General features: G+C 49.9%; 1 protein-coding gene across 1 annotated transcript; it reads left to right on the plus strand.

The window, feature by feature from the left end:
• Positions 1 to 7,985: 7,985 nt before the first annotated feature.
• Positions 7,986 to 21,144, plus strand: kirrel1b (kirre like nephrin family adhesion molecule 1b). The gene is given in 17 exon segments (XM_067253046.1): positions 7,986 to 8,082; positions 9,717 to 9,769; positions 9,771 to 9,867; positions 11,234 to 11,383; positions 11,699 to 11,856; positions 12,611 to 12,661; positions 12,663 to 12,762; positions 13,136 to 13,241; positions 13,413 to 13,561; positions 14,105 to 14,232; positions 14,754 to 14,880; positions 15,131 to 15,231; positions 16,693 to 16,909; positions 17,778 to 17,885; positions 18,266 to 18,393; positions 18,975 to 19,052; positions 19,238 to 21,144. Coding segments are annotated over 17 exon segments (2,505 nt in total). The 3' UTR covers positions 19,895 to 21,144.
• Positions 21,145 to 21,981: the final 837 nt, after the last annotated feature.

Here is a 21,981-nt window from a genome sequence, read left to right on the forward strand (position 1 = left end):
GAGCCCAGCTGCCTCCTCGTCTAGCTGTGGTTCTTAGGGACTATTTCCACATCTTTCAATGACAATGATCTCATTGAGGCACGCCGCCTCCAGTCTTGTGGGTCTTGCGGGTTTCCTGCCATTTTTGGGCTCGATTTCTGACAATCTCTCTGCCTTTGGTGCAACACATTTGCTCAGGTCGAGAGGCTTATCGTTTGAGTTCATCTCTTGGTGCCAAGCACTGTCTCTGTGTTTTGTTGGGCTTGTTCTGCAATGGTCAATTCCACATCCTCTAGCTTGTTTTTTACCTAAAAAGTGTGTAATGATCAACCGAAAACACTCAAGCTGAGCTGTTTTGTTTGTTTATGTTGTCATTGTCACCGTTCTCAGTAGAGACCATGCATTACTGGTGAAGTCTCACTGGACACCAGAGGAATGTAGCCAGCAGAATGCCATTAGTGGGAGATACAGTACATTGCTTACCCATACTCCCTCACAGTCAGGTGGCTTTAGAAACAGGGCAAGTGCTTTGGTGGATGAGAGATAGAGGGCGATGAGGGAGGAAGAGAGCAAGGGAGGGAAGGAAAATGGAGGAGTGGAAGGGGGAATGATTATGAGAGGCTTCCCACTTTTTTAATGTGCCTTTTGTGTTTTTACTCTCTCGTCTGTTTCTCTCAGGATTCCTCCTTTTCGGTTACCATGGGGATGGCATGCTTCCTGTCGCTCTCCCTCTCCCTCCCTCTCAGCCCCCCCTTTCGCTCGATCGTTTCATTGTTACCATGGTGATCCTCCTCTCTCTCTTTGCCCGCTACCTGTTCACATACCGTCATGACTCGTTGTGGCCCTTGTTCTGTCTGTCTGTCTGTCTGGGTGTCTGTCTGATTGTCTGTCGGTCTGGGTGTCTGTCTGCTTGTCTGTCTGTCTGGGTGTCTGTCTGCTTGTCTCTCTGTCTGGGTGTCTGTCTGCTTGTCTGTCTGTTTGGGTGTCTGTCTGCTTGTCTGTCTGTTTGGGTGTCTGTCTGCTTGTCTGTCTGTCTGCTTGTCTCTCTGTCTGAGTGTCTGTCTGTCTGGGTGTCTGTCTGGTTGTCTGTCTGTCTGTCTGCTTGTCTCTCTGTCTGGGTGTCTGTCTGCTTGTCTGTCTGTTTGGGTGTCTGTCTGCTTGTCTGTCTGTCTGGGTGTCTGTCTGATTGTCTCTCTGTCTGAGTGTCTGTCTGTCTGGGTGTCTGTCTGCTTGTCTCTCTGTCTTGGGTGTCTGTCTGCTTGTCTGTCTGAGTGTCTGTCTGCTTGTCTGTCTTTCTGGGTGTCTGTCTGCTTGTCTCTCTGTCTGGGTGTCTGTCTGTCTGGGTGTCTGTCTGTCTGGGTGTCTGTCTGATTATCTGTCTGCCTGCCGGTCTCCCTCCCTCCCTCCCTCCCTCCCTCCCTCCATGCTTGTCTATCTGTCCGTCTGTGTCCTTTCTGTCTGTTGATTTATGTTTCTTTTTCTGTGTGTGTCGCTTTTGTATCTGACTGTTATATATTTTTGTCTGGCTTTGTCTGTTTGCCTGTCTGTATGCTCACCTGCCCATCTTCCTTTGTCGACCCCAGTCTTTGTCTGTGTCTGTGTTGTGTGCACATGTGTGTGTTCTGTAACCTCCATGTGTACCTACTGTCTACCGGGTCTCACCCTGTCTGTTTTCTCTCTTTCTCTCCATGTGACTGAGGCCCACCAAGCTTCTGACCTCTAATCCTCCCTTTCTCCACTCCTCTTTCTGCTCTATCGCCCTCTCTGTCTGCTTCTCCGATCAATGCATCCCTTTCTCTCATTTTGCTAATCACTTGTTTGTATTCTTATCAAACTGGATCGACGTGAGAATCACTGGGAGGGCTGGAAGCTGCAAAAAAGGGAGGGATTTCGGTAATTTTCGCAGACGGCAGCTGTTGCTATGGTGATAGAACTTTCGGATTTGCCGGGGAGAGAGAGAGAGAGGGATGAATAGAGGGATAGACAGAAAACACATAAGGAGGATGGAGAAAGGGAGCAAGATGCGACCGTGGAAGAAGCAAAAACATGTTCCTACGCACGCATGTCCTTTGGTTCTTTGCGTTTTCGCGTGCCTTTGTTTTTGGACGGTGGCACCCGTCGACAAACACTTCCCCAGGTGTCGTTAACGCGTCCTCATACCACCAGCTTCATTTGAATAGAGATATTTGAATATTCAGATTCGATTGGGGTGGAAGACATGGGGATTGGCGGCATAATGCAAGTGCTGTGGAAACAGTGAGACTGTTCCCGATGAGGGGGGGGGGTGGGGGGGGGAGGTGAGGAAGGATGTGAGAAACGGAGGAGAGGAAGAGAAGGGTCAGGGCCCTACAAATGCACAGAGTTGACTGTGTGTGTGGGATGGATGAGAGGCAGAGTAGGATGGTCACATGGACGTTTGAGTTAGAGAGAGAGTAAGAGAGGGGAATCAAAAGAAAAGGAGACGTGAGCAAACACTGGGAACAATGTCAATGAAGGAAAAGTGAACACGAGAGAGAGAGAGACCGAGGACAGAGCGAGTGGGAGAGAGACACAGAGATGGACCGGAGAGCAATAAGGTGAGGGGTCGCCCTGGCGGAAAAGGAGCGTGGACAAATAGCCGTCTGTGGGGGTACGGCCCTCTGTCCTAACAACAGCCCAGAGACAACACACGCTGCAGCAGGCGTCACTATCTGCCCCGCAGCCGGATGGGAGGCTAACTTGAGAGAATGTCAAAGTTACGTTTCATTACTACGGGTGGGTGGGTGACTGGAGACGAGGGGGGATGGAGTGAAGGAGAGAGGGGGAGGAGAGAGAGAGAGAGAGAGAGAGAGGAGAGAGAGAGAGAGAGAGAGAGAGAGAGAGAGAGAGAGAGAGAGGAGAGAGAGAGAGAGAGAGAGAGAGAGAGAGAGAGAGAGAGAGAGAGAGAGAGAGAGGAGAGAGAGAGAGAGAGAGAGAGAGAGAGAGAGAGAGAGAGAGAGAGAGAGAGAGAGAGAGAGAGAGAGAGAGAGAGAAAGGGGGTGGGGCAGGAGGAAATGCCATGCATTCCATTAGTGGTCAGAGAAAGCCACAGAGAGAGAGAGGAGGAGGGGGGGGGCAGCGGTGGATGAAGGGAGCGAGGAAACGGAGAGAGAGGCAGAATGAAAAAGAAATAAAGGAAATGGGATATACTGTGTGTGTGTGTGTGTGTGTGTACGCATGCACAGTACAGGAAAGGAGAGAGAGGGGGGGATGAGGATCAGCAGACATAAAGAACACATACTGGAGGAAAGATCAAATCCTCTCCAAGATTCAGCCATTAACCTTTGAGGCAGAAGCGTTTAACTTCAAAGATGCCAGTGCTTTGCTGTTGCTCTTTCTGTCAGTGTAATAACGTGGCACCAGTGCTACATCAACATACGATTGAGACTGACATGTCCTTGCGATGTGTAGGTCTTGAATGATGGCACCGTGGTCAGGTCAAGGGACAGGAAGGAACCGGATATACAAGGTTAACATCTAGAGTCGCTGTATTAGAAGGTTTCCCCGTGGGAGGAATGGTATGGTCTTCATTCGCTCCATAGAATGGGTTTTGTACTGATGTGTGAGGCTTTATTTAGGTTTCGTGAGTATGTTGTTTTGCGGTTCATGCCCAAGGGTTGGTCTGCGCTTCCGGGGATCGCAACAGACGAGCAGCGGCGCTGTGAAGTTGACGCTCCAAAGACTGGTTTTCTGTTGACAAACAGGTCTTCTGTAAACACACACACATGCAGAAATTCACAAATGCACTCTCTCTCTCGCTTTCTGTCTCTCTCTTTCTCTCTCTCTCTCACACACACACACACACACACACACACACACACACACACACACCAAAGGCTGCAAGTACCATGTAAACCCACACATACTTAACAGTTGAATGTGTGCGTGCGGTAGAAGGCAGTGTCGGCGACTGCTGACAGTCCTGTGACCAGCACGAGGCCCCGTGTCCTCTATCCTGATTCCTCTAATGAGGAGCAGTCCTCCTCCTCCTCCTCCCCACACCAGGCCCACCACAGCCACTCAGACAACATCCCCAGGTAGCTCTTTGCCGAAAACAGCGAGCAAAACCAAGAGAACTCACGCATTTTGAGAGAAGGGGACTTCATATCTTTCTCCACAGGGATCACAATGTCTTTCGTTTCCCCTTTTGCCTCTCAGCCAGGCTGGAGAGTGAAGACGACAACACACAAACAAATATCCCAGTGATTTCTGAGTAAACCTGTATGAAAAATTCATTCAACGGATGTACTTTTTGGTGGTAATTTCACAAGATTCAACAAGGCGGAATTGAACCCACGTTTTCTGTGTGACTGCTTTGAGTGTCACTTGGACCTTGGGGCCACCCGTGGTCATACACTTACACACACACACACACACACTCAGTGGCATTTTTGTGCTCTGAACCTCGGCCGTTGTGTGATGATGCTGTGTTCTCACAACCCGACATTCTTATACACAGAGACAGGTTTGTCTGCATCGAGTTAACTATAATCCACTTAAGGGAATTAGCTAAATTTTGTGGTTGTGGAATAAATGAGAAAAGACATCTGTATTTGTCACAACAGGAGTGTGCGTGTGTGTGTTTGTGTGTAGTATATATACAGTATGGGTGTGTTTGCGGTGTGTTTGTGTGTGTCCGTGTGTGTCGGTGTGTGTTTGTGTGTGTTTGTGTGTGTTAGTGTGTGTTTGTGTGTGTTGGTGTGTGTTTGTGTGGCGCGTCACAGTGGGAGTGCGGTGGAGCAGAGGTTGACTCCGGGCTACTAGCTAATTAAAGTTGTTTTAGAGAGAGGGGGAGTGTGGTGTATGAAAGAGAGCGAGAGAGAGAGGAGTCATAAGAGATATGCAAAGGAGGGAGGGCGAGGGAGGGAGGACTGAAGGATAAACACTGAACAGAGGAGAGAGAGAGGGGGGGAGCACTGGGGAATTGTTGGAGTGGGGACAGAGGTGAGCCCTAAGAGCGTGATGCGAGACCGTGTGAATGTGCGAATGGAGCGTGATAGACGGGGAACACAGGCGCCGTGAGAGACAGCGCACTTGGCCATCACGCGGGGAAACGTATTGACAAATACATAATGCAAGGCCTCGATGTCTCAATTGAATATTTCAATGTTATCCCGCCAATTAGCCATTCCCGAACAAGCAGAGAAGGACACCGCGAAGGAGATGGGGAGCCGAGAGAGAAAGAGAGAGCGATAAAGCGGGAGGGAGGGAGGGAGGAAGAGAGGAAGAGAGGGAGAGAGAGAGACAGACAGAGACAGAGAGGGAGAGAGGAGTCGAGTCACTGGGGAAAGAAAGAGTGAAAAGCCGAGATTGAAGTTTGATCTGTTTGTTTCTTTCCTCTGTCCCACTTACACGTCCCTGAGGAGAGGGGGAGAGGCGGGCGAGAGGAGGGGGGGGGGGGAGAGAAGCGAGGGGCCGAGAGAGGAGAGAGGGAGCAAGGGAGGAAAGGGGGACCGAGAGAATAGGGGGACCCAAAAGAGGGGACATGGGTGGACGGAGAGAGGAAAGAGGGAAAGGGATGCGAGAGGGAGGGAGACAGAGAGAGAGCGAGTGAGCGAGAGGGAAAACACACTCTGCTCATCACTTCATGTTGACTTGATGAGACAGACCCGAGTTGACGCACACTGAGACAGACAGACAGAGACACAGACTGGGAAAGACTGAAAGACAGACCAATGGATGGATGGATGGATGGATGGATAGATGAAAGGATGGACTGGAGGTTAGATGGAAAGGCAGCAAGTATAAATAGAGGGACTGACTGACCTCATGTGACAACTGCAGAGCTTATATAAACTGTCAATATCAAATCCCAAATGCGACTGGATATGAGGCGAGACAACCAAAACAGAAGCGAGACAGGTAACCCGAGCGGACTGCTTCTCAACACCACCTACAGCCTCACTACACCGTGCAAGGAGACTTTCATGTCATTGAAACGGCATTTCCATATTGGCTTATTTACTCAGAGCTAATTACTGTGCATGTGCAGCGCGGCGTGAGTCGATCGCCTCCCATTCAGAGGAGGACGGTAATGATGTGGGCTGCCGTGTCTGGGAATGTAAAAGCACATTCATGTTTGCCCTCGCCTGCGTTCACCGGCGCATGCAAGGGTGCACACTGAATACCTACATACATGTGGTGCAAACGCAAACACGCGCGCACACGCACACACTCTTCACGCACTCTTTCGCTCCTTGTTCATTCGCTGACGCTAATGCATCGGACGTGTACAGCGTACGGAGGGGAAGGGGAGGGGCCGGGGCAGAGGGGGGCGTGTTTACCTCTCTTAAGAAGCAATTAACGCCACGGCGCAGCCCCAAATGAAGAGGTGAATAAAACATGCCGGAAAACAGATGAAGAAATCTGAGAGAGAGAAAGGGAGACAGAGAGAGAGAGAGAGAGAGAGAGAGAGAGAGAGAGAGAGAGAGAGCGAGAGAGAGAGCGAGAGAGAGAGAGAGAGAGAGAGAGAGAGAGAGAGAGAGAGAGAGAGAGAGAGAGAGAGAGAGGGATGAATAATTGAAAAAGGGGGGAAATCCAAAATGGAGGAAAATAGAAATATGAGCTGAACTGAAATGTGAAAAATGAGAAGTCAATTAGGAAGAGCTGGAGGGAGTAGTGTGTGTGTGTGTGTGTGTGTGGGTGTGTGTGTGTGTGTGTGTGTGTGTGTGTGTGTGTGTGCATTTCTCTGCCATTTCCACAAATAGTGAACCAAGCAGCTTGCTGGTATAATAACCCAGGTCTTTGAAGTCAGAATGTGGCTAAACTAATCATGATGGTTACAGGCTTTGCTTTCCTGTGCTTCCTAAGCTTTGCAGCATGCCTTCTACATCACTGAACATCCCTTTGACAAATTCTACTAGAAAACTCTTGTTTTTGTATTTTCAATGTGTGGGACTTGGAAGTACTGGAACAAAGTTTTCTCAAGACCTCTCAGACAGTCCTCGGAGGTTTGCATCATATTTCAGTTTCCAGTAACAATTTACATAAGAGTCTGGAAGAATGTTCTGCACAGGCTGAATTCTTGAAAGTACGTATATACGCCAAATATTGGACTGTGATCAGAACAGGCTATGGGGTCTTATTATTCCGTCTCTCTGTCTCTCTCACACCCCACACACCATACTCACAAACAAACACACATAAACACCCACCTTACCTCTGCCTCAACCTTCTTTTGAGAGGACACACACACACGGTTTACAGTTCACACGGATACACAGTTGTTTAGTAGCTGAAATGGAACAAGGAGTAGCCTGAGGGTTCTGGGTGAGGGGTGAGGGGGGGGGGGGGGGGATGAGGACAGGGTCAGCCTGCGTGGGGGGGGGGGGTGGGTGGGGGGGGGTGGGGGGGGGGGCTGGAGACCATTGGCTGTGTTTGTCTGAATCCCTGCTCTTTTCACCCAGATGTGAGCAGTGCTGCCTGTAAATGCACAACAACAATAAGCCTTTGTACTCTTCTTAATGCCATGCTTCGCTATTCTCCGGGAATTCTGCTCCGAGTATAGTTTTTGGAGCCCAGAACAAGAAGGAGTGTCTGTAATGACTGTTCCTATGAGAGCATGTTCATTTTGCTCTGTGTTCTCATGCGTGTGTCTCCATGTGAGCGGGAACAGTAAATCACACATGGTGTTGGTTTTTAAAGATGGATATATAATAGCTTCTTTTCCACACACACACACATACACACACATTCACACACTCACCTAGATACACAGATACACACACACATACAAATAAGTGTGGACAATCCCATCGTAAATGCATGCACACTCACATGAACGCATACAGGTATACACGAGAATATATACGCACCCACAAACACAGTCAAACCAACCCGTTCCTTCACACTTACGATCAAACGGCGGGATCAGACGACATAGAACAATATCCTAAATAAATAATGAATGTCTCTTTTCACTTTGAAACATACTTTGAGACCACCTCGAATCTTACCTCCGTGTTTGTTGCTGTTATGCAATTGGAGCGATGCGAGGGGCGAGGACGGAGACCACGGGGGGAGTGGAGGGGGGAGGCATGCGGGGGGGCCAGCCAGCGTCACTACTGCTGCCCCCAGGCCACAGAGGCACGGAGAGAGGGAACAGGAGACGGAAAGAGGAAGGGACAGGGCGAGGGGGGGGGAAAGGGGGATCATTTTCAAGGTAGCAGTATAGGAGCGGGAGGATGTGTGTACACGATGGGAGAGTGAGAAAAGGTTGAGGGAGACGGGGAGTAAGAGAAAGAGGGAGAGCGAAAGAGAGAGAGAAAGAGAGAGGGAGAGAGAGACACTGACAGTCAGACAGGCCGCGAGAGAGGGAGGGAAAGAGAGAGAGAGAGTGCACAACAGAGAGAGAAGGATGGGGGGAGAGGAGTAAGGAGGATCCCGCAGGGTTAATTACATCTCTGTTTTCTGTCAGTGTTGTGTTCTCCTCCTCTTTCTGAGTCTCAGCCCAGGCCCCCCCCTTTCTCTCTTTCTTTCTCTCCTTCCCCCACCTCCCCTCCTCCTCTCTCAGTATCTTTCTCTCACTTTTGATATTTTTCCTCGTCTCTCCTTCTTTGTCGTCGGATTTCCTCGACCCACCTCCTCTTTTGGTCTAACGTTTCTTTTTAGTCTTCCGTGATGGGAAAGAGAGTTTCACCGGCTTCTCTCTAGAATTCTCTGCACACAGACACAGTCTGAGGGAATCGGCTTAATCGGGCGCTGTATGACGCAACATGTAACGCATGGGGCCTCAGACCTGATTCAGAATGGATGTCTCTCACCCCAAAAAGCTCAAAATTCTCTATATTTGTATTTTATTTCATTTAAAAAACAGTGAAATGTGCTGTCCGACTCTCACTATTGAGAAAATGTTGAATGAACAGATATAAATACAATACATCAGAACCACAGTCTAAAAGGTGTGTTGTGTGGCAGTTGTATTTGAGTTTGCGTGTCAATCAGAGGCTCTGGGGACAACAAGACCAAATTCACAAGTCTGGATCCCATCAGTCTCGTCGATAACATTCAGCACCGAGCCTTCGCCGTCGTTATTGTAACCATTGATGTCTTTTCAGCGTCTTTGAGAGGAAATCTTGATGTGGAAGTTGAAAGTGATGTGGAAGTGATCGGAGAAAAGCCTCAGATAAACCTATTCTCCCCCTCCTCCTCCAGCCCAAGATGTGGGCCTCGGTGTCAACGCTCAGATCTGGAGATTCTCCCGCTCTTTTTGCTTAGTTTGGATTCGCTCATGAGACAACTTCCTCCTTTTTTTTTTCGTCATGTTTTTGTGTCTGTGTGTGTGTGTGTGTGTGTGTGTGTTAGCTACACTAATGAGCTATTACTGTAGAATTGTTTTAACCACGATCCAAGAAAAGTACTGCCCAGGGGAAGACCGCTGGAGTGTGCGTGTGCTTGTGTGCGCATGTACATGTAATTTGTGTTCTCTTATATCTTACTGTAATTAATGAACCCTGTGCAACAATTTCACGGAAATATGAAATATTTGTACCTGATGATGCAAACGTACGAAAATATTGACGTGCGACCTCTCCGCAACCTACCTACTCTCCACACACTGAAGGAACATGTACAGATTTTGAATACTACTCTGTTTATGTGTACCTTTACAGTAATCCTTAAATACTGACAGACTACTTGTGTTATAGACATACGCATATGTTGCAAACAAACACACACACACACACACTCACTGATCCCCTCTCTCCTTCCTCTCCCAGTGTGGATGGCCAGGTTCTCTCAGGAGCCTGCAGACCAGTCGGTGGTGCTGGGAGGAGAGGGTGGTGCTGTCCTGTGTGGTGTTCAACTACACTGGCATCGTGCAGTGGACCAAGGATGGGCTGGCGCTGGGCGTTGGAGAGGGCCTCAGGGGTGAGGACACACACACACATGTCTTTTCACGTGTGCACACACGAGAACGCAAACACACACTCGTACAGTATCAGGGCCCACGCACATGCATACACGCACGTGTATGCACACACGCGGATCACTGAGGTAATGATCTGAGATGTGGTGTTCAACTCAATTTAATTCACAAGTTCACAAGTTCAGTAAAGGTCATCTCTCTCCCCCCCTCTCTCCCTCCCTCCCTCTCTCTCTCTCTCTCTCTCTCTCTCTCTCTCTCTCTCTCTCTCTCTCTCTCTCTCTCTCTCTCTCTCTCTCTCTCTCTCTCTCCCTCTCTCCATGGTCCTCTCTTTGTCCTTGCTTCCTCCTCTGAGAGACCATTCAGAATGGAGCACCGCGTGCTACGCCCTCCACCGTAGACACATTTCTCTCTCTCTCTTTCCTTCTTCTTCTCCTCCTTCTCTCCTCTCCGCTGTTAGCTTCCCTCCTTCTCTCTCTCTCCCCCCATGCAGCAGGTCCATTTTCCGTCCATATTGTCTTGGTTTTCTCTGGCTGGGGTTGAAATGCAGACATATGCAGAGCACACCTCATACTGTAGCGAGTGTATACGCCTCGCACGCACGCACTCAGGCGCGCGCGCGCACATGCATCCACACGCACGCACGCACAGACACGTATGGCAGGCGTGTGGGAACACACATATGTTCAGTATGCACACCCCATCCTTCATTCTCTCTCTCACACACAGGCACGTAGCCACATGTGCGCGCACACGCTCTAAGCCTCATGGTTTCACCCACCTGCACGCAGGTTCATTCTGTCTCCTCCCCCTACACTTCCCCTCGGTGACAGTTGCTATGCTGGTAGGTGGAGGAGCGGATGATGTAACCGGTACCAATACTTTTGTCCCCTTCGGAATCCAAATCGATGATGTCATGATGCGAATGCGCCGCTAATATCCTGGTCTGCCCCCTTGTGGAGACAAACACGCTGTGAAATGTGCTGTTCTATTGTCTGAGTTGTGTGTGTGTATGAATGGGATGAAAACTGCTCGGATCTGTGTCCATTCATTTAGATATCTAGAGCGGCTGAAGCATACGTCCTCTGTAGCCTTGTAGACATGTCGATTTATGTTCTAATGTGGATGTGTGTGTGTGTGATCGACGCGAGTAGGTAGCATGTATGTACCGCGTCTGCGTACTGCGCCGTGTGTGTGTGTATGCCGTGGTTTTTGTACCTCTCACACCCATGACTTGTGAGTCAGGTACACACAATCTCACCCCAGCTTTCTCTTCTTCTGGTTGTGTGTGTGTGTGAATACATGTGTGCGTGTATTTGTGTGTGTGTGCATATGTGTCTTTACCCTGTGTGTGTGTATGTGTGTTTCCAGCCTGGCCAAGGTACCGTGTGCTGCGGGTGATAGACATCGGCCAGTACAACCTGGAGATCTCCTCAGCAGACCTGTCTGATGACTCCCTGTACGAGTGCCAGGCCACCGAGGCGGCTCTGAGATCCCGCAGAGCCAAACTCACCGTCCTCAGTAAGGCTGCAAGAGTGTGTGTGTGTGTGTGTGTGTGTGCTTATGTGTGTGTGCGTGTGTGCTTATGTGTGTGTGTGTGTGCGGGGATCAATTTGTACATGAGTGAAGGAGTATACTAACCCAATAGAATACGATCAAGACAGAACATCTACTGGAACTGAGAGACGATGTGTGTGTGTGTGTAGGTCACTGTATTTATCCGAAAAATGATATAATATCATGATCTGGGTCCGCACTGTAGCAAACCAGGGGAAACAGACCCCTGGGTTGCTACAGAATGTGTACTAGTAGTGATTAACTGGAGTGTGTGTCCAGTCCCTCCAGACGACCCGGTGGTGGAGGGCTCTCCAGAGATCCTGCTGATGGCCGGCACGCCCTACAACCTGAGCTGTGTGACCAGAGGAGCCAAGCCCCTCGCTGTCATCGAGTGGCAGAGGGACGGGGTGGCCCTGGAGGGAGCACACAGCTCCACTGTGAGTCACACACACCAGGACACACACACACCAGGACACACACACACCAGGACACACACACACACCAGGACACACACACACCAGGACACACACACACACCAGGACACACACACACCAGGACACACACACACACCAGGACACACACACACACCAGGACACACACACACCAGGACACACACACACCAGGACACACACACACCAGGACACACACACACCAGGACACACACACACACCAGGACACACACACACACGGGAGACACACTCCCCACACACGAGAACACACACACATATGAGAATGGGCACACACGCACACACAGATGGGCACACGCACAGACTTACAGGCATACACAAGCACACTCAGACATGAACGCAAGTTTTAAGGGGTGTGTACCCCTTCGTCTTAGCCCTACACCTCGATCAAAAAGAGTATTGGGACACCACTTACTCTCACGGGAACGCGCAAAACTAAGGGCTACGGGTAAGGGGTAGGGGTAAGACAGAGTATTGGGACTGGCTTAACTTTCCTTCAGATTGTCTTTACATGCATTTAGACACACACACACACACACACACACGCACGCACACACACACGTGTACAGTACACACACATCACCACTTACACTGTTTTTACCTGGAAACAGTGTGTTCACCTTCAAGTTACCATCTAAACATACCTTAAACCCAAACCCTCCTATACCTTCCCTCTCCTCCTCCTCTTATTTTCTCTCTCTCTCCCCCCCACCCCCTCCTACAGGAAGTGCTCCCAGACAGGAAGAGGGTGACCACACGGAGTTATCTACCCCTCACCCCCCCAGGACACAGACACAGGCCACAACTTCACCTGCGTGGCCACTAACATGGCCGTGCCCCTGGGCAAACGCACATCCATCAAACTCAACGTCCACCGTAAGCCTGCCCGTGTGTGTGTGTGTGTGGTGGAGGGAGATGAGATGGGGAAGCAGGTGCAAATCTGAATACCGTAGAGGTCTAAAGATAGAATACACAAATTCTACTTCTTGTCACCTTACGCTGTACGTATTTCTAAAGTACCTTGTACTGTAAGTGTGTGTGTGTGTGTGTGTCTGGCAACAGCGGTGGGATTCAACTTGTATCTACGTGTGTTTTTGTTTGATGTCATGTAGATGTCCTGGAGGGTTTTATTTGTTAGTGCATGGTGTTTACTTCAATGTCTAATATTATTCTGCCCCCCCCCATTCTCTCCCCTTCTCTCTGTACCCCCCCCTTCTCTCTGCCCCCCCCCCCCTCTCTCTGCCCCCAGACCCCCCCACTGTAACATTGTCCATAGAGCCTCGCTCAGTCCTGGAGGGAGAGAGAGTCATATTCACCTGCCAGGCACATGCCAACCCCCCCATCATGGGATACAGGTGTGTGGCTAGTGTGTGTATGTTCGGTGAAGTGTGTGTGTGTGTTTGTGAACTTTGGGAGCATCTCAGTACAGTCATGTGGGAATATGTGTGCATGTGTGTATGGGTACGTCCGTGTGCTCACGTGTGTGTGAGGGTGTGTGCTCATGTGTGTGTGTGTGTGTGTCTCAGGTGGGCGAAGGGGGGTGTTCTCCTGGAGGGGGCCCGAGAGAGTGTGTTCATGACCACGGCCGACCACTCCTTCTTCACGGAGCCTGTTTCCTGTCAGGTGTTCAACGCCGTGGGCAGCACTAACGTCAGCATCCTGGTCGATGTCCACTGTGAGTACTAACTCCTCCCTCACCCCTGGCTGGCTGGCCACCTGTCTGTCTGGCTCTCTGTCTGTTTAACTAGCAATGTGTCTGTCTGTCTGGCTGTCTGGCTGTCTGGCTGTTTGTCTGTTTGCCTGCCTACCTGTCCTTCTGTCCGTCTGCCTTTCTGGTTGGCTGACTATGTCTGGCTGGCTACTTGCTGGCTGGCTGGTTATTTTACAGTGTTTTAGCTGTTTGTGTCTCGATGTCTCTCAGGAAGGATACATTGATTAATGAACAGATGGATGGATGGATGAATGTTGGATGGATGGATGGATGGATGAATGGATGGAAGGATAGATGGAAAGAGTACACAAAGGACTGTGTGTGTCATTTACACAAGGTTACTTCTCCATCTGCTCCCCTCTCATCTCCCCTCAACTGTGTCTCTCTCTCTCTCTCTCTCTCTCTCTCTCTCTCTCTCTCTCTCTCTCTCTCTCTCTCTCTCTCTCTCTCTCTCTCTCTCTCTCTCTCTGTTGCTCTCTCATCTGGCCCCTCCCCCATCTCTCCTAGTCGGTCCTATCCTAGTGGTGGAGCCCAGGCCAGTGACGGTGGACCTCGACTCTGACGTCACGCTCAACTGCAAGTGGTCAGGAAACCCCCCCCTGACCCTGACCTGGACCAAGAAGGGCTCCAGCATGGTGAGACCAACACGCATCACACGCTGCACACACACACCCTCAGAGACGCAACCGCTGACACACACACAGCGCACACACACGGTACACTCGCCGCACACACTGCAACTTGACCCGTACATCACTTCTGAGCCTGAAGCATCCGTCCTAATCTTTCATTCTGCAATGCGTTTCGCTCGCCTCAAATCCTTGAATCCTTTAAAGTCTGCTAACCCTAACCCACAACTGTGTAAATGTTTATTGAGCTCTAAACCACACGTTCAGGATGAACTTGCACATTCAAACCCCGAATCTTTAATTCATGCTGAACGAGTGAAAAAAGAGGGCCCCAGGAAATGTAATGGAGCCTGCCGAGAAAACCAACATGTTTTATGAATTAAATATCTGTATATCTCTCCCTCCTCTCTCCATCTCCTCCCTTTTCCTCTCTAACAATCTACATCTCTGTGGGTGTGTGGGCATGTGTGTGTGTATGTGTGTGTGTGTGTGTGTGTGTGTGTGTGTGTGTGTGTGTGCGTTTATAGGTCCTCAGTAACAACAACCAGCTGTACCTGAAGTCAGTGAGCCAGGCAGATGCAGGTCAATATGTGTGTAAGGCCATCGTTCCCAGGATAGGAGTGGGTGAGACAGAGGTCACTCTCACCGTCAATGGTCAGTTCCTGTCACAGATACTCTGCCGAACAACACAGTGTCATGCAGTGAATAATGTACTTCTAAATTTAGTTTCATGTACAATGTTACATGCTCATTAAACGAAGACACAATACTGTAAGGTCTGCTATCTTATCACTGTATCACTGTATCTGACTCTGACACTTTTCTCTGTCTCTCTCTTAACCCCCCTCCCCCTTTCACTTGATATCTTTCTCTCTTTCTCTCTCTCTCTCCCTCCCTCCCTCAGGTCCTCCCATCATTTCCAGTGAGTCTGTGCAGTACGCAGTGAGAGGGGAGAAAGGAGAGGTCAAGTGTTTTATCGCCAGCACTCCCCCTCCTGATAAGATTGTGAGTGCTGCAGTGCAAACTCTGTACATTTTGTAACGTAAAATGTCTTAAACAGTTTTGCTCCATGGTTATGTTTCAAGTGTATTTAATTCCCCTTTTACGTAATAAGCCCTTTGGGACTGAGTACAGCCAAATAATGATATGTACTGTAACACCCTTCTTAGTGAAACAATAACAGAACCAACATTTCTGATGTTTACCAAAAGAAATGTGTAAAAAAAATATTGAAAAAACTAAGAACAATTGAAACAAAAGAGAACGATACTGTAGAGAGAAAATTTACATTGTAGTGTTGGCAGAGGGTTGAAAGGTGAAGAGAGAGAGTCATTTGAGAGTGATGGTAGAGAGAGCCAGAGAGAAAAGTTCTGTACCTTTCAGTGTTAATTATCCAGTCTAGGAATGGAGACATGACACAAATCTGGGCTTTTATCAAATCCACTCTGGCCCCTCCTTCTGTGAGTGCTGTGAGTGTATAATGTGACACGACATCATCATTTTAGTTTAATGCAGAAACAGAGGACCTATGAAATATGAAGGATTGCCACGCTTGGGTGTGTGTGTTGTGGGGTATTGCAGTTGGTATTTGTGTGTACTGTGTGTGAGTGTCTGGTTGTTTGCGTGTGTGTTTCTATGGGTACATTTGTATATGTGTGTGTGTGTGTGTGTGTGTGAAGTGTAATGGGGTCTGGAGAAATGATTTGAAATCTTTTGTTTCACTCCCACCCCTCTCCTGCCTCTTTCCAGGTTAAAAGGCACATTAGCACAACATGTGGGCCTATGCATATTTGATGCATCCATTCTTCATATTTAATAGTATAACTGCTTCAGCAGATTTTAAGTAGAAAAACCTGCTGGACTTTTTATTGCTCGTGTTCACCTGCCGCAGCGGGGTGTGTCCTTGGCTGTGTGTGTGTGCGTGTGTGTGTGTGAGTGACTGTCTTGTGCTCTGCTAGGCATAGCACGATTCAAAGACCTCCATCCACTCAATCTCTTGTGTCTGCCTGTGTGTGTGTGTGTGTGTGTGTGTGTGTGTGTGCGTGTCTGCCTCTGTGGGGGGGGGTGTCTGCCCTGTGTGTGTGTGACTGCCTGTGTGTGGGTGTGTGTGTGTGTGTGTGTGCGTGTCTGCCTCTGTGGGGGTGTGTGTCTGCCCTGCCTGTGTGTGTGTGTGTGTGTGTCTGCCTGTGTGTGTGTGTGTGTCTGCCTGTGTGTGTGTGTCTGCCTGTGTGTGTGTGTCTGCCTGTGTGTGTGTGTGTCTGCCTGTGTGTGTGTGTGTGTGTCTGCCTGTGTGTGTGTGTCTGCCTGTGTGTGTGTGTCTGCCTGTGTGTGTGTGTCTGCCTGTGTGTGTGTGTGTGTGTGTGTCTGCCTGTGTGTGTGTGTCTGCCTGTGTGTGTGTGTGTGTGTCTGCCTGTGTGTGTGTGTGTGTCTGCCTGTGTGTGTGTGCCTTTGTGTCCGGTCCTGCAGGTTTGGGCGTGGAAGGAGAACGTGTGGGAGAAGGAGAAGGGCACCCTGCTGGAGAGGTACACGGTGGAGCAGAGCAAGCCCCAGTCCCAAGGGGGCGCTGTTCTCTCCACCCTCACCATCAACAACGTGATGGAGTCCGACTTCCACTCCCCCTACAACTGTACGGCCTGGAACGCCTTCGGACCCGGCACCATGATCATCACCCTGGAGGAGAACGGTACACGCACACACACCTGCATACACACACACACACCTGCACACACACACACCTGCATACACACATCGCTTGACCCTCTATCCCAAAAGCCTTCTTTTGAAGCTTGTACACTAAGGACAGTACTGTACCTGAAGTAATCCAGTACAGTGTAGAAGATGAGCCACGTGTCAGTAAGAGTCTGGATGAAGAGATTTAACCCTAGTCATAACCTTCCCTGACATAAGGTCTTATTGACGTCTTATTGACATTTGGAAGGAGTCGGTGCTGGTCTGCTGCAACCCAATGAAACGGTCTGGTAGTTCAGTAATCATTGTTTAAATCAATACAGGATTTACACGTGGCTGCCGTGATTGCGCAATATCAAGGTGAAGCGAGAGGTCTGACGAAAGCAGAGATCATTGATTGAAATCCAAGATGTTGGAAGGTCTTGAGTCGGTTGTTTTTTTTTAGCGACATGGCTTCCTGACCGGAATAGAACCGGAACGCGAGGTCAGGCGGTGTGGGGGTGTGGCGGTGTGGCGGTGTGGGGGTGTGGCGGTGGGGGGGTGTGGCGGTGTGGGGGTGTGGCGGTGGGGGGGTGGGGGGGTGGGGGGGTGAGGGGGTGTGGCGGTGGGGGGGTGGGGGGGTGTGGGGGTGTGGGGGTATGGCAGCGTGGGGGTGTGGCGGTGGGGGGGTGGGGGGGTGGGGGGGTGTGGGGGTGTGGCGGTGGGGGGGGGGTGGCGGTGGGGGGGTGGGGGGGTGTGGGGGTGTGGGGGTATGGCAGCGTGGGGGTGTGGCGGTGGGGGGGTGTGGTGGTGTGGGGGTGTGGGGGTATGGCAGCGTGGGGGTGTGGCGGTGGGGGGTTGTAACGGCGCTGTGTGTCTGACAGAGATGGTGCCTGTGGGGATCATCGCTGGAGGGACCGTGGGCTCCTCCATCCTGCTGCTGCTCTTCCTGCTGGCCCTCGCTCTCTTCCTCTACCGCCAACGCAAAGGCAGTCAGTGCTTACCGAGTCTCCCTGTCTGCCTGTCTCTCTATATGCCTCGCTCTCCCTGTCTCTTTCTCTTTCTATCTCTCTCTCTATATATACCTTGCTCTCCCTGTCTCTTTCTATCTCTCTCTATCTGTCTGTCTGTCTGTCTGTCTGTCTCTCTATATACCTCGCTCTCCGTGTCTCTTTCTATCTCTCTCTATCTATCTGTCTCTCTATATACCTCGCTCTCTCTGTCTCAGTCTCTCTCTCTCTTTGTCTGTCTTTATAGCTCTGTCTGTCTCTCTGTCTCTATATCTCTGTTTCTCTCTCTCCCTTCCCATGACTGTACCATATGTCGGACATATCTCCTGCGTGTACTTGACGCATTCGGGTTCTGCTTCCAGGTCGCCGTGGGGTCACGCTGGGTAAACCTGACATCAAGGTAGAGACGGTCAACAAGGAGACCCATAGTCTGGAGGAAGACTCCGCCAGCGTATCCACGGCAACGCGCATGGTTAAAGCCATGTACTCTGTGAGTTTCCTACAGGGCATGTCTGTTACCATAGACCTCCTCTCGGCATGCGTGCAAGTGTGCGAGGGCACACACACTGACACGTACTGTACACACACACTCACACAAAACAAGTGACAAAGCACAATTTGTCTGAAAGAACTGGGTCAAGAGCATTGATTGAAAAGGCTTCCTTAAAATTGAATCTTTGTTTGGTCAAAGGGCTCACTCACTCTTGTTCTTGTTAAGCACACCAATAGCCATGGTCTCATAGCATAATTACGTAAGTTCTCAGACATAGTCTTGTTTCTTTTAAGACTTAAAGCCTGGAAGTTCTGTTACTTTGAGGAAGGCTGGAAGACATATAATTAGAGCTTGCCCCACTTTGACCTGCAAACAATCCACTATCCCAGGACTCATCCAACCTCAGAACTAACCTTTTTGTTGCTCTGCTTTCCTCCAAACGAAAAGCCTGAAACTCTCTTTTCCTCTTTCCTCCCTCCCTACTTCTCTCCTTTCTCTCCCTCCCTCTCTCTGTGTGTGTGTTTTGTCGTTTGATGGTTTAGTTTTTGCCCTCTGTCTCCCTCTCTCCCTCCACTCAGCCCTTCAAAGACGACATGGACCTGAAGCAGGACTTGCGAAGCGAATCGTTGGACACACGTGAAGAGTATGAGCTCAAGGTGAGAAACCACTGGAGGAAAGTGTCCCAACAAAGCAAACTGCCATGGATCTGATTTAATGTATGATATGCGACATGTATTTATACATGATATCGTCTTATACGTAAAAACACCCATATACACGACACAAGTTGAATTCCGGGACAGGAATCTGAGCTCACTCTTGTCTTATTGCTATCCTCCAGGATCCCACCAATGGCTACTACAACGTGCGTGCCACCACCCACGACGAGGCCCGCCCCCAGTCCCGTGCCATCCTCTACCAGGGGGAGTTCCGCTCCCCCAACCTGGGTGGGGGGCCGTCCGGCGCCGCCTCCAGCGGGCCTGCAGGGGGGGCCAGCGGGGCAGTGCCCCCCAGCGGAGTGCCAGGTTCGCGGGCAGGCTGCTATGACCCCCGGCCCCCCTCCAGGATGTCCCATGCCAGCTACGCACAGTTCAACACCTTCACCAGGGCAGCCCAGAGCCAACAGGCCCCGCCCAATCCCGCTCCGCAGACCGGAGACTTCCCCGGAGACTGCGGCCTATTGGATGCTAGCACTCAGCTGGCCTATGACAACTATGGCTATCCCGCCCAGTACCCCACCTACCGAATGGGCTTTGCCCCGCCCTTGGAGGGAGGGCCAGCCTATGAGATGTACCCGACAGGACAAGGGGTAGGACCCGGCCCGGGGCCAGGGCCTGGGCCTGGGCTAGGGCCTGGGCCAGGGCCAGGACCAGGGTCTGGAGCTGGTGCTGGACCAGAACCTGGGCTCGGGAAGTACGGAAGCTCCACTCGTTTTTCCTACTCCTCCCCTCCCTCTGACACCCACAGACACACACAGAGGATGCAAACTCATGTGTGAGAGACACTCAGTGGAGCAGTGGTCGCACACACACACACACACACACACAGTTATATATACACCTACACCATAAAACAACAAACACAAAATTCATACATGCATTCATATTTGGACCCTCCCATAACCCTATACAGCATATCTATCCTTTTCTATATAACGCTATACACCGTTTCTCTATCTAATATACAGTGCACTCACACAGGGTTTCTCTCAAACGTTGTATTATGGGCTGTTTTGCTGCAGGAGCAGTGACAGCCACAGTCCAGACAGGATAGACACAAAGTGATGAGAAAAGTCTGAAAGTACCTTTCCACAAGAAGGGATGGAGGATGAATAGGGATGGAAGAATGCACCCTGCGACATTTCATCCCTTTCTTCCTCCTCTCGCTGTGCGACTCCGTCTAGCTTGCCTCTCATTCACTTCATTGTTGTAAATAAACCCAGCTGAAGATTAGGTTTCTTAACCGTTTGAATAATTAGCTTGTATAAAAGTGTTATATAAGGATTTAAAGAAGTGATCCCAATGATGCACACTGACACACGTTCCCACACCGTTACACGATGACAAAGTCTTACATCTTTACACACACACAGAGACATTCTTGCGATTTTGCAGCATCACAGCAAGGTGACGTCTCGTGCTTTGGAAGTGCGGCACTTTTTACCACTGCCCCCTCCCAGTTTGATGACAAACTGGCATCGTTACTGGCATGACAGAGGAGTGCCACCCTGGAAGATGTTAGGGTGGCCTTCGAAAAACGTCAGCGATTGACTAAAAGCAACGTGATGTGTCGAGCGGGTGCCAAACACAGAAGCTTTCATCATACTCCAAGATAACTGACTACAAACAAAGAAGTGAATTTTTTGTTGTTACATGCCACTTGTACTCGAGAGACAAAGCTGTAGCAAGTTCCTCTATCTCCTTCCTCGTTTTTTATACTCTGTGAGGTTGCATTTCTGTATGCGCATTTCACCTGAGGTCGATACTGTACGTTTGAAGAAAGCAGATTTTGCATTTGACGAATCTTTGCAATTTGTACCAATATCCTCCCAATCCTCCCAATATTGACGTGTTCCTCGTTCCCCAGCACAGTAGAATAGGACCTTTTTCCATGTTTATATCGAAAGCTGAAAAAAAGGCATTTACAAACATTTTGTAATATTTTTATAAGGAGTTGTGGACCAAAGGTTCTGAGACATGTTCGAGTGACATTCACTTTTTAAATAGATGTTCAGAGGATTCTGTGTTGAGGGCTGTGTGGAGTTGGGGAGAACGGGGGGGGGGGAGGGGGGGGTACAACGTCATCAGCTGAACGATTGATTTGCTGAGTCACCTAAGAGATTCGAAAACCTTAGTCTGCTAAGTTGCCAGATGGCGAACGGCAAACTCAGTAAATGGCATCCTACTCTGTGCACTCTTATCTGTGGTTATGACCATTATTAAACCTGGCTTTCGCATTAAGGGTTCCTTAAAAATATGAAGGGTCTTTCGGATGAGGACTTTGTTCATCAAGGCTTGAAGTCTAACCATATTACTCTGAGGAAGTAGATCGGAAAAGGGACTTGGAGAATGGGGCGAACTCAGACCATGTCATCAATGTATCTACAGCATATAGGATGTTGACAATCATCATTTGATTTGACATTGAATTGTCCAATCTTGACTGTTCAGAGAAGATTGTGGGTAGTCATGGATGGAGGGAGGTCGAACAGGAACCAGTACTTGGAGAAAACAGGTACCTGGACAAAAGGTCAAATAATGGCGGTGGTGGTGGTGGTGAGGTTCCTGCATTGGCCCAGCCCCTAGAGGCAACCCTAGACACAACCTGACACACTGAGCATACTGCTCGTGTGAGGAGTAGCCCTGCCTGACACTAATAAACCCAGACATCAACCCTGGAGCTTGAGAGTGATTCTTCTTCTGGCTAGGAAGGTGGATGTTACCGTCCCTAATGCGGTACCTCAGCTGTTCAGCTGCAGCTCAGTCTAAGATCTGTGGTCTTCGAGCCCAGGGTCTAGGGTCTAGGGTCTGTAGCTCTATTTGGGACTAGGTTGCATCCACAGAAGGCGATGAGCCGAGAGAAAGG

This window comes from Osmerus mordax, chromosome 16 (genome assembly GCF_038355195.1).
Source record: "Osmerus mordax isolate fOsmMor3 chromosome 16, fOsmMor3.pri, whole genome shotgun sequence".
In the NCBI taxonomy this organism is placed as follows: Eukaryota; Metazoa; Chordata; class Actinopteri; order Osmeriformes; family Osmeridae; genus Osmerus; species Osmerus mordax.